The 13,399-nt window shown below is 39.6% G+C and overlaps 1 protein-coding gene across 2 annotated transcripts in view; it reads left to right on the top strand.

Annotated features, from left to right (window-relative positions):
* Positions 1-13,399, top strand: part of LOC136755427 (zinc finger protein 384) — a 30,311-nt gene that overhangs the window by 8,787 nt on the left and 8,125 nt on the right. Inside the window, exons 3-7 of one of the 2 annotated variants that reach the window (XM_066712011.1) lie at positions 204-489; positions 956-1,081; positions 1,275-1,462; positions 4,236-4,312; positions 9,497-9,721. In XM_066712011.1, the coding sequence (XP_066568108.1) occupies positions 204-489; positions 956-1,081; positions 1,275-1,462; positions 4,236-4,312; positions 9,497-9,721 (902 nt within the window). Of the gene's footprint in view, positions 1-203; positions 499-955; positions 1,082-1,274; positions 1,463-4,235; positions 4,313-9,496; positions 9,722-13,399 lie in introns of both variants that reach the window. The other variant, XM_066712005.1, reaches the window with a different exon arrangement.

The raw sequence follows: 13,399 nt of genomic DNA, 5'->3' as shown, positions 1-13,399 counted from the left end.
GTGCTGTGGTAGTGGGGCTAGAACATTAATACCAATAGCACAGTAAGGTCATTCATTTACAAGCACCTTGTATCTCCTGAATCTTTTTACAGTTATTGTATTTTTTGTGCACTCCCATCACTTTCCATCTCACTTCATGCCTCTCCACTTCTCTCACTCCATCTCTTTCCCTCGGTCTCCCTCTCCCCCTCTTCCTCTCTCAGATTGAGAACGCCATGTTTCTCAACAAGATGAAGGAGCAGTTGGCCCCGGATAAGGCCTCCTCATTCCCCCACTCCTCGTCCTCGTCCTCTCACTACCCTACGGCTGTGCTCACTGTGCCCCCAGTCACCATGGAGGCGGCGGGGGGAGGCAGCGGGGGTGGCAGCCGGGGGACCAAGCAGGAAGGAGGGGGGGGACCCTCACTGGGAGCGGGGCATCTGCACCCCCCCCACACCTCCCAGAACATCACTGTGGTCCCTGTGCCTTCCACTGGCATAATGACTGCAGGTAACTGGGGTGGGTGTGAGTGTGCGCCCGTCTCTGTCTGTCCGTCTGTCCGTCTGTCCGTCTGTCCGTCTGTCTGTCTGTCTGTCTGGCTCCTTCTGACTTTCTGTCTCTCAGATTGTCACTGTATAAAGAACACAAAAGGTCTTTGTGCTAATGAACTGTAGTAGTCAGTTAGTATAGAAGTGTCGGGCTGCTTATTGGTGTGTCTGTGTATCAGTCAGTCACCCAGTGTATCAGTCATTGTATATTGTACTTACTGCACTGTATTTTGGCACTTTGTACTGTATTTGTGCTCTTCTGTTTTGCTATTGTATCAATAAGGGCCTGGATAAGTGCATCTGCCAGGTAGTAAATAATCATAATAAAGCATGACATTATTATTATGCTAGTTTTGGTAGCTAGTGTCATTCAGTTAATATTCTGTTCCGTATTAAATCCCCTCTCCTTCCCGTCTCTCTCTCCGCAGCTGGTCTCGTGATCACAACCCCCCCGGGGGCCCTGGTCTCCAGCCCCCCCTCCTCTTCCCAGTCCTTCGTCACTGGACACCCCACTACCACCATGATTGTGTCTACGCTGCATCCCCCACTGACAGGTGAGAAGGGAAAGGGGGAATGAGAGGTGGAGGTGGAGAAGAAGGAGGAAGGGGAGGTGGAGAGGGTGGAGAGGAGGAGGGGAAGCGAGGGTGGGGTGAGTACAGCCAGGTGTAGGCAGGGGACAGGACAGGGTCTGGACACTGTCTGGACAGTGGCGGTAATCTGCCCTTCTCTCCCTCTCTGTCTCGCCAGACAAGCAGAAATCCGAAGATGGTGCCCAGTCCTCCCCGGTCGTCATGGCGGCACCCTCGAAGCGTGGTAGGAAGAAGAAATCGGTGCTGCCACGAGCGGGGCCGGGGGGGCCTGTCGGTGTGACCGGGCACAGTTTATCGGCAGGCAGCGATGCTCTAATTCTCGCTCACCTGGCAGCCGGAGGACAGGTAAACAAGTCACCCAGTTTCAGTTTTAATTTCCAGTTACTTGATTAACACACTTGCCTTTTACTGTCATATTAACAATGATCTCACTCAACCCTTCGATTTCCTGTTAACCAATTGACACTCTTGTCAGTGAGCTAAGTCTATACACGTTGTTTTTATTATTGTTACGTGGATGTCTTGGTCTCGATCAGGATTGGAGTGAGACGGACTGATTTAATTGATGGAATCTTTTAACAGACGAGGAATCTTTTATTTTTTCAAAACTTCCAAAATATGAATAGGAGATTGTTCAACTTCTCTGCTAGCCTAGTTATTATTGCTGCATCTATGAATAGATGTCTTCTGAGTTCCTACTCAGTTCTACAAGCCATCAGATCTGTTTACTTCAACTGTTCAACAATAACTAAGGACCTGAGAAAATCGCGATTTCGTGGACTGCACGAAAATTGTGAAATTAGCAATGTGTTAAACGTGTTAAAAAAAATTACATATATAAAAAATATGCAACGATCAGCCTTATCATTATGATCACTGACAGGTGAAGTGAATAACACTGATAATCTCGTTATCATGGCACCTGTCAGTGGGTGGGATATATTAGACAGCAAGTGTGAATGGGCAAGCATAAGGATCTGAGCGACTTTGACAAGGGCCAAATTGTGATGGCTAGACGACTGGGTCAGAGCATCTCCAAAACTGCAGCTCTTGTGAGGTGTTCCCGGTCTGCAGTGGTCAGTACCTATCAAAAGTGGTCCAAGGAAGGAAAAGCGGTGAACCGGCGACAGGGTCACAGGCGGCCAAGGCTCATTGATGCACGTGGGGAGCGAAGACTGGCCCGAGTGGTCCTATCCAACAGACGAGCTACTGTAGCTCAAATTGCAGAAAAATGTAATGCTGGTTCTGATAGAAAGGTGTCAGAACACACAGTGCATCGCAGTTTGTTGCGTATGGGGCTGTGTAGCCGCAGACTAGTCAGGGTGCCCATGCTGACCCCTGTCCACTGCCAAAAGCGCCTACAATGGGCACGTGAGCATCAGAACTGGACCACGGAGCAATGGACAAAGGTGGCCTGGTCTGATGAATCACGAGTTGGCCTCCAAATTCCCCAGATCTCAATCCAATCGAGCATCTGTGGGATGTGCTGGATAAACCAGTCCAATCCATGGAGGCCCCACCTCGCAACTTACAGGACGTTAAAGGATCTGCTGCTAACATCTCGGTGGTCTAGTGGAGTCCATGCCTCGATGGGTCAGGGCTGTTTTGGGACCTACACAATATTAGGCAGGTGGTCATAATGTTACAGCTGATCGGTGTATATTTAAGTTATTTCGTAATAACATGCTATACCTACATGCTCTGCAGTCACAGTATTTGAGTATTGTGTATAGTATTGCAGCATAGAGTAGTTATTGTGGCCATGTATCTTTGACATTGCAGCTTAGAGCAGTCATTCTTGTCATGTGACTTATGAATTCTAAGCGCTGTACACTCTCAGATCTCAAAAAATGGGAGAAACTTATCTGCAGTCGATCATGCAAAGCAATATCCACCAGAAGTATTGCATAGCCACGGAGGTAAGCTCTTCTGTACTTCCTGTAATGTTACTGTAGATCACTACAGAAAATCATCTGTTGGCTGGCATCTGGATTCCGGTTTTCACCGAAATAGCAAGACCAAATTGAATCCAGTACCGCAACTGCAGCTCTTTCCAAAGAAACAAACAAAGGTCTTGTTTTAAAAGTTCTTGTTTTGCAAGGACTAAACAGTGAATCTGACTGAAAGCTGAACTGAAAGCTGTCCTTGATACAGACTGTTAATTACAATACATTTGCACAGGCTGTTGCATTGATATCATGACTTCGATGATATCGGTGCGTTTATTTCTGACAGTGGGTCCTACATGTCCAAAGCATACAATCAAGTGCTTCAGGGATTACTACCAAACTCACAAAAGTCCATGAAAAATTATACCTTATCTGTGTAAAAAAAAACAAAAAAACAGCAATTTCTCAGCACCCTAGTTATAACTCACTAAAACAGCTCTCACTGTAGCTAATTATATAGATAGCCTATATGCCCATATGTCCATATCAAGAGAATTATATATTTTGTTACATAGAAATCAACTGAGCTAAATCCAAACGCACTTGCTGATTATGTATGAGCTCTGGAAACTTCTCTGATTGAAAGTGATATGATACGTTTAGTTATTTTCTCCATAGCTTTTCACTGTATTGAACCATGATTCACAAACTGGCTATTTTTGTTATTAAAGTATTGAGGACCACCACAATATGAAGCTTACAGCCAACATACATTTTACTAAATATAAAACATACCCTCATAGACTCGTACAAAGGAAAAACTGTAATGAGCAATACAATAATACAGAACACTTTTCAATTAATTTCTTAATATTTGGATGTTTTATTTCACATTTGAGATTTGAGATTAATGTTATAAAAATGCAGGATGAAATATGCAACAGGCCTCCACCAAATGTGCTACAGCCACATTACCTAGAACCACTGGTCTACAATATTCTATTGCCATGGAATATTCCAATCTGCTAACTACTAATTTCAAGAACTTGCTAATATTGGTTATAGTCCTGTCTGTTGATTAATCCAGGATTGATTAGCAATCAGTTCTGACTTAATTGGCCATTCTGTGGATTGGTTATTGATTGGTTATTCTGAGTGTTGATTGATTAGTGATCAGTTCTGACTGTGTATAGGTGGTTTATTGATTATTTGATGTTTGTTGTCTGTAGCACCACACAACCGACCCCTATGACCTTTCTAATGATGAGGATGACCACGGAACTAAGGACGGAAACAAATCCTACAGGTCAGTCCTGTACTTTACTCTACTCTATTATATACAATTTACTTTACTGTAATATAATCTGAAACAAGAACAGAGACAATTCCTACAGATTTATGCTGGAATACACACTGTACTGTAACACTCGTATACATACTGTATTGTATAAACTATTAGGAACAGTGTAATACACACTGTACTTCACTGTACACACTAATGTATACACTGAGCTGTAATATTAACTGAACCAAAGACAGAAACAAGTCCTACAAGTCTGTGCACACTAATATATGTTACAGTAAATGTGTGAAAACGGCGGTAAAATGTATATGTTTTTTGAGACATCCATGTATACATTTATTGGCACCACGCAAAATGTGTATTTCCCGCGGATAATCTGTGCACCTCCCGGGTTGATGTGGACAGAGACGCACATTTGAACAGCGGTAGGTCAAGAGCACTTAGCTTTTTTGGTGAAATTGTGAATTTGGCTGATTAACAGATTGCGGATAAACGAGAGTGGACCTGTATATACACTGCAATATATTCACTTATACACAATGTACTGTAATATAAACAAGTCAGGACATAACTTCCTTCAGGTCTGTATATAAAATACATGCTAATATGTACACTGAAATGTAATATAAATGAAACCAAGAATGGAAACAATTCAAGTTTTTACTGGAAAACATTGTATGTGTATGCTGCAGTATTCACTGTATTATAATATAAACAACCAAGGATGCAAATAAATCCTACAGCATCATGTGTAAATAATGTGTGTCTAAAGACACATCTGTGTGTGTATACATATGTATTGCCACATGGCTACAGAATCTCCTGAGTGTTTTTTTAGCATTTTTCAGACTGGATTCAAGGTGGGCTTTCTGGAGTAATGGCTTCCTTCTTGACAGACCTTAAACAATTTTGCCAAGAAGAATGGGTGAACATTTCATAATCCAGATGTGCAAACTGTGTAGTGACTTATCCCAAAATACTCACACTTTTAATTGCTGCCAATGGAGCATTAATTCATGGGGTGAATACTTATCTAAGTAATACATTTGAATTGACACATCTGACATATCTCGAGACATGCCTGATCACTGTTCGATTTTACCGCTTATAGGTTATGCATTATGTATAGATGATACGTGTTCACCAAATGCGTCACATATCCTGGACTATGACTAGCCCTTCAGTGAGCAGTGTTACGTGCATTATCATGCACACACTCCAGGACACGGACAGACTATGGAAACTTAATAGCATCCACAATCTGGAACAAATGAGAGGAGGCCATTTGACCCATTGTGATCCAAGGATCCTATCTAGTCAATTTTTTAATGTTCCCAAATTTTCAGCTTCAACCACAACACAGAGAAAAAAAGCACTGACACTAGATAATATTGCGTTACAGAATTATTATTACTATAATGTGAGATAATATTGAGTTAATGAGAGATAACATTGTGTTATTTAACAATAATAATTGCTTTACAGTTGCGGTCGCCCCCCAAAAATAAAGAAAATAGTAAACAATAACATAATAAAAATGAACAGACTCCAGTATCCGGATCTTAGTAAGTGATGATCAAGTTTTGTGCCTTGGTCTTCGTGTCTTCAGGGTGTGGTGTGCACGAGGGTGTCATGTCATGAAAAGTATTCGGGTAGAAGAGGGGTCACTACACATTAAACAAGTCTAGTATGGCCATTGGAAAGTGAAGGCTATTTGAAACCAATTAATACATAATCTCTTCAGTGCTGATTTCAGTAAAAGGCAAATTACTGAAATAGTGAAATCCATTATACGTTTTGACGTTCTGTGTAAAGGTGTGCTTATAAAGTATAAATGAATTGCAAATTTATTTTCTAGTCATGATAAACCTCCTAGTTGAGCAGGTTACTACTATAATTTTATATACAGTGCCTATAGGAAGTATTCACCCCTTTGCATCTTTTTACCTTTTGGGATGGGATTTTTATCCTCAGATTTACACAACCTCCTAAGCAATTTGAAGAGGCAAGCAATTTTATTTAAATTGTGAAACCGTTAATGAAAAATAAAAAATCTGTAATGTCTTCACCCCCCTGAGTCAATACTTGGTAGAACCACCTTCGTCATAAATTATAGCTGTGAGTCTTTTGGGGGTAAGTCTCTGCCAGGTTTGCACATCACAACTGTTCAATCACAGTCAAGTTGGATGGGGATAGTTGGTGGACAGCAATCTTCAAGTCCAGGCTTTGACTGGGCCACCTGAGGACATTAACTTTCTTATTTTTAAGCCACTCCAGTGTCGTTTTGGCTGTGTGCTTGGGGTCATTGTCCTGCTGAAAGGTGAATCTCCGTCTAAGTCTTAGGCCTTTTGCAGACTGAAGCAGGTTTTCCTCAAGGATTGTCCTGTATTTAGTTCCATCCATTTTGCCCTCAATCCTGACAAGCTTCACAATTCCTGCCAGTGCAAAGCATCTTCATAGCATGATAGGGGATGTGTTACCTGGCTGATGTGCCGCCAGACGTAACGCTTTGTATTTATGCCAAATGGTTCAGTTTGTATTTCAATTGACCACAGAATCCCCCCCATACATCTACATCCTCAGGGAGAGTTCTGGGAGATTTAATCCCATCCCTTCGGCCAAGTTGTGCCCCCTCCTCGCACTATGTCACACATAATAAAATATATAAAATGGATCATTAAAATTACCAATATTTCCATGAAACCCAAGGTGGTATTGGGATTGTAGTTCCTCTTTCAATTTAGTTGTAAAGGGGTCATTTTATGTTTTTGCAACTCAGTTGTATTGTTAAATAAACTGCGTGTAAGGTATATCAGTGACTTTTGTGTTTAATTATAATACAATGTACAAAAATATCTTAATAACTTGAGCATCCCCATAAATGATTCAGGAATCCAGTAATCTGTTGGATCCCTTTCAAAAAGGACACTTAGTTGCTTTAATGGGGCCTAAAACTAGGTATCAGCAAATATTAGGACATGAATGCAAGTTTGCAAAAATGTTCTATATAATTTGTCTCCATGACTGTAAAAGCACTGTCTCTCACTTGAGAACGTGGTGCATGACCCACAGGTAGAAAACCGCTGTAATTAACCCATATATTGTTTTTTGTTTTTTTGAAGTTATTTTTCTCAATTGAAATCCATTTGTTATCCTGTGGTGTCACTGTTGTCACTTCCACTCAACTATAACAAGTAATACAAATTAAATAAAAATAAACACATTTACCTTGACTAATTAGACAAATAACATAATTATGATTAGTATTTGTGGTCATTGAACTCTACTTTTACACTAGTTTTTTATACTGGTAAAGTATCAAATTATATTTTATATAGTGAATAAAGCAAGACATTATTTTTATACAGTTATTGACTTAATAAATGATTTACTAACATTCTTAAGTTCTCATAATTTATAGCTGACAGTAATTTAATTAATATTCATCTGCATGATGCTTATAGACATTATGTTATTGTACAATATATTTTCTTGTAACAGTAAATCTTTCAATTTAAATAACGTGAACATGAATTGTATATTTTCAGCGTATAACATGTATGTACTGAATTATTTGTGATTATATATATTTTTTGGCACCTTTATTCATGACTTCACAATAACCATGCTTATTGCATAGTCTTATGTCACAAATAAAGGTGCCACCACTATAATAATAATGAAAATTTGTATTATTATTATTATTATTATTATTATTATTATTATTATTAATAATAATAATAATATTATCATTATTATTGTTTTTGTAATAATGAGAACCAAGAGTGAAAAAATGTTCTGAAGAGAGTAAGGATATTAAATCCTTAAATGTGTGTAGTTTGCATATGGAATTTCTCCCATCAGATTATATTCCAGCATTTGTTTTTGACTGTAAATAAGAAATGGAAACATCCATGTCATCAATTTAACACAAAAGGCTAAATATATTTGTCAGTAGTTACCAATTCTGTAGATGCTGAAAAAAGTGTTATTTCATATGGGCAAGCTTTCACACAGCAACCTTCAATCCATGAACGAAAACTGGGTCCACCAACTGACAGTGCTTAAATTCAATAGCAAAATACAATGCAGTGGTCTTTTTATTTCAGGAAACTGTAAGTGACACTTCTGTGCACCTTGTGAACAACCTTTTTTTATTTTGTTTTATATTATGTTCACTTGTCTACTGCTTAAATATGTTCCTGCACTGATTTTGCAATTGTGATATTTTTCATCCCTAAATAATTTAAAAAGCAAAACAGTTCTATTGATAAATTATACACTTGTTCCCAGTAAACATTTTAATTTGATAATTTTCTGTAAAAATAGATGAGTGTTTAATAAGTGTCAGTAGCCATGCACAATATGTAATAATATAACTGAGATTATGAGTGTATCGCAATGCGATGACTGTTGATGATTGCTCAATACATGGCTTTAACAGGCGGCTATATCGCCCTCCTGGGGCTGAAGGACTGTAATACAGGTTAAAATGTCAGGTTCCAAAAAGTGTGCTCTGTATGCTGTGGGGCAGTACCTGGTGGGGCACAAAATGGCTGCCGAGAAGGGCGCTGCATCTCCCAGAAGCCCTGGAGGATAAATAAGCACTTGGGAGCAGCTGACCCACTGGACATCCCAAATTAGCCGGCTCCTGCATAAAGGCAGAGAGCTGGCACACATTGTATGTGGGGGGTGTAGGAGTGTGGAGGAGATTTGGCGAGACATCAAAGAGCAACAAAGAGGAGAAACTGGTAATTGACCTATTATTTTTGGACTGGGACTATTTTGCATTTGTGACTTGGACTGTTTGTCTTAGTGTTTGTGTTAGAATGGGACTGGAAGAAGGCAGGTAGGCTCCAGAGGAGCTAGGGTTTTGTTTCTAGTTTTGTCTGTTTGTTTTGAGCACGGAGCACTAAAATAAATTCACCTTTCACCATATCCCTGCCTTAGTGTGTACCTGTCAACCCCTACAGTACCACAATACATACACTTTATTGAACTATATACATAGTACTGTACTGTAACACATTAATTTACACTGCACACACTATCCTATACAGTACTAGACTGTACTGCACTTTACTGTACACACTAATATACACACTGTACTGTGGACAAAAATGGACTGTACACACTAATATGCACTGTGTACACTTACTGTAATATCCTTTCCCTTCTCTGTCCCAGGTGCAGGATGTGTGCAGTGACGTTCTTCTCCAAGTCAGACATGCAGATTCACGCCAAGTCACACACGGAAGCCAAACCCCACAAGTGCCCGCACTGCTCCAAGTCCTTCGCCAACTCCAGCTACCTGGCCCAGCACATCCGCATCCACAGCGGCGCCAAGCCCTACACCTGCTCCTACTGCCAGAAAACATTCAGGCAGCTCAGTCACTTACAGCAGCACACACGGTACCGTATAGCTCCTCTCTGTCTCCCTTTCTCTGTGCCCGTCTTGTCATGTTTTTTTCTAGCTGTGTATGGGGCTGGAGCTCTGAATAATAAACCTCTGGAGCAGGGGAGGGTGTTGAGTGGATGTCAGTGTCAATGAAAAGGATGATTGGAATTGTAGTTTATCTCTACGGCGCTGAAACCCTCCACCAGCTCTACTGCCGCTCTCTGTCCGAGTCTGTAACTTCATGCACTGCCAATTGCTCTGTTTCCCATTATCCTGGTGAGCTTGTGAATGGCCATATCTGTTGATAAGGATCATGGGCATTGTAGTTTTTGTGCTCTCTCTCCTCCTCCCTCTCTGCCGCCATACCTTCAACCTGCACCTACTGACAGAAAACTTTCAGGCAGCTTCGCCACTCACAGCAGTGCACACACTATGACACTAACCTTTAATAAACTATGTTCCCCATGATGCTACGCAGTAGGTGAGTTGGGGTAGTGGAGGAGATTTCTGTAGCTTAGCACTGTTGATTTTACTACATTACCCATGATCCTCTGTGGCATACATATCACGTGAATACACTGAAGGTGGCAGCAATAAGGCTGTAATTGAAAATATGCTGTAATTTAATATAATTTTGATTTGGAGAAGAAATACCGTTGGCTTGTTTTCCAAGATGTCAAAATGTACTGTTAAATTGTGAAAAAGCTTCTCTTCTCTGCAAGTTATTTTATTAGCACACAGATGAACATATTGAATCATGCATGTGTATTCTTCAGTAGTATTATAGATAAAACGACAATACATTAAAATGCTCACCAGAAATGGATATACGATTTGTCAAAAGAAGAGTCTTGATTTTTTTATATATTTTTTTTTAATCATTTTTTCAAGAGGTGGAAAAAACTGAAATCAGAATATCAGTGCAGTAATGTATTTAAGCTGTACAGTATATAAATACAATGGGGTGGAAATTACATTGAACATAAATTAACTCTCCGTCTCATTCAGTGTGTTATATTGTGTTGGGTAACCAGGGTCAATGTTCATGGATTGATGATGATGTTTGAAAGCTTGCCCATATGAAGAAACATTTCTTTAAGTGTCCATGAAATTGGTAACAACAGACAAATACCTTTTAAGCCTTTTGTGTTAAATTGGTAAATCCTTTTTCATTCATCCAAATTCATTCAAAGACACTGGACTGCTGTTTTCTTTCTTATATGGTAGGTAGGCTACTTGTCCATTTCTGATTTACAGTGCGCATCTAACCCTGGAATAGAATAGACTGGGACGGTTTCCAGATCCAAACTACACACTTTTTGTAGGACAAATATGCTGACTGCTTTCAGAAAGTTGTTACAGGTTGTACTTATTAAGTTTTTCATGAACTTCACAGAAGGTGTTAACACAGATTCATCATTGTGATGTCTGTGCATTACTTGGAATACATTTATTCAAACCACTGTGTTGGATTGACCAGTCTTTTGCCATGTGTCATAATCAACGAGTGCCGAAATCCGCAATCTTCCATATCCTTCTGGATTTGCTTTGTATAAATGGTTTGCCCAGATGTTACTGGCAAGGGTTACAATTTGAACTGAACTGAATTAATAATTGGCCCAATCAAAGGATAATAATTAAATATCAAAGTATATAAGGCTACGGCATTCTCCACTTTTTATTTTTATTTTTTAGTTAAAACCTTTTAAAATTTAAGCAAATTAAGTCAAATGAGGTAAATTCTTAGTTTCTGTTAATTCATTGAGCGTGATGTTGGATCAAAAAACAGCAGGCCCAAGGTTGGGAACCACTGTGCTGATACGACATTTAGTTCTGAGCTGTTTGTAAAACAAACAAAATGTGCAAAACATACTAATATTTTGCACCTGTAGGCTCACCAGTAACTATAGATACACTGTCAGACATTTTGATCAGTTCTTGAATTTTCTTTTTGTGCAAGTCAGGAATCTGGGGTAAATCCTACCTTCATTAGGAATTGCCCACCATTTACTACATTGTGTTTGCTGAGAAAAGTACCCGGGGGAATGTTAGCACAGACTGTTGCCCCAGTACAATTACAGTATGTAAGCATTTCTTTGCATTTTTTCCCCAGAGGACTCTGCAAGTGTCAGTGTCAGCCTTACCTTTTGTGTGTTTTAATATCATATATTGGTATTTTTTTGCCATTTGAGTGTTGTCCAAATGGTAAATTGCAATTTGTGCAGAATAAGTTCTGTCCTTCAGTGCATGGTACACCAGGTGGTTGTTTTTGCATGGGTTTGCTCAATTAAATGCTTGAGGTAGTTGGTAGGATCATTTTTTGGTTTCTCTGAACTTTTCTTTAAACACATCAATTTATTGAATTGCACCAAAATAACTAATCTTAATTAGTTGTTTTTTGATTAATCACGGCTTATATGTTGATTTCCTAATTACTTTGTTACTTTGTTAGTTACTTTGATTATTTTACTTGGAGAGGCAACAGTGACACCTGGAGCATAACAACCGGAATATAGGTTACAGGGGCAAATCCTGAAAAACACGGGGCCCTACCTATAAATTAACAGACATTGGAGAAAATACATGTCACGGGGTCCACAGATTATTTTATTTTATTTGGAGAAAATCCAGGTTATGCCACCAGGGGATGCTTTATCTAAATCTATTTTCTGCCCTCAAGTTTGTTTACATTAGTTTTAAATGTATCCTATTTCAGACCCACTCTATAAAAACAAAGTGTGTCATAGTCATAGTTGGCAAAGTTGTTGAGTATTCTCTTCATTACACTTGCAAAGAGTAGCCCCGTAGCATTAATGGAAACTGTCTAGTGTTATTCTGTTATTTAACCCATTACTTTTACCTTCTAGAAGAAATAATACTATGTGCGAGTAATCTCTCAAAAAGTACAATCAATGCAAAAATAAAATACCATCCTACCATCCTAAACAGACTTAAACTCCCTGTGAGCCGTGCAACTTGTTTAGTAAAAGCACAGGCACTTCCCATCCAGCGCTGTGACAGCGTTCAGCAGGTGAACCTGCTCTTGGACGAAAAGCATAGTTGGACACATTGAAACAGTCCGTGCACTCACAGCAGTCTAGCTGCCTTCTCAAACTCTCCCTCTCGTTGTGTACTTGTGTATTTGATGGCTGGTGGGTCTGTGTTACCCATGATCATTGGCAGTGGATGTCTCCTTAGTGAAGTGGATCATGGGAAGGTACAGGCTGTTCTCACTGCCTTTCTCTCCCTCCGCTTCCCTCCCACCTTTCCCCAGCTCCTCCCATCATTCAGTCAGAACAGCACTAGTCCTGCCAGGCACAAAGGGTTAGAGAGAGTCACTCAGATCAGTTTACTCTTAGTCTTAATTAATTATTTAACTGCCCCACCCCACCCTGTCAGGGTCTGACGTGATTTTTAAATTCTGGTTGCCCAGTAGGGACAATTTTACTTGCCCCCTAAACAATATACCTGCCTGACTTTTCACGTGAAGCTTATGCATAGTTATAAGGAATCTATTGGGATATATATATATATATATAGTGTGTGTGTGTGTGTGTGTGTGTGTGTGTGTATGTATATATGTGTGTGTGTTTGTATGTTATATATATATATATATATATATATATATATATATATATATACAAAGCAAAGATTTCTAGAGACAGATTTGTTTTCTCTTTATCTTTGGCAAA

The sequence above is a fragment of the Amia ocellicauda genome, chromosome 1 (assembly GCF_036373705.1).
Source record: "Amia ocellicauda isolate fAmiCal2 chromosome 1, fAmiCal2.hap1, whole genome shotgun sequence".
NCBI classification, from domain to species: Eukaryota; Metazoa; Chordata; class Actinopteri; order Amiiformes; family Amiidae; genus Amia; species Amia ocellicauda.
The sequence above is the reverse complement of the archived record's forward strand: the minus strand, read 5'-3'. Positions and strand labels throughout refer to the sequence as shown.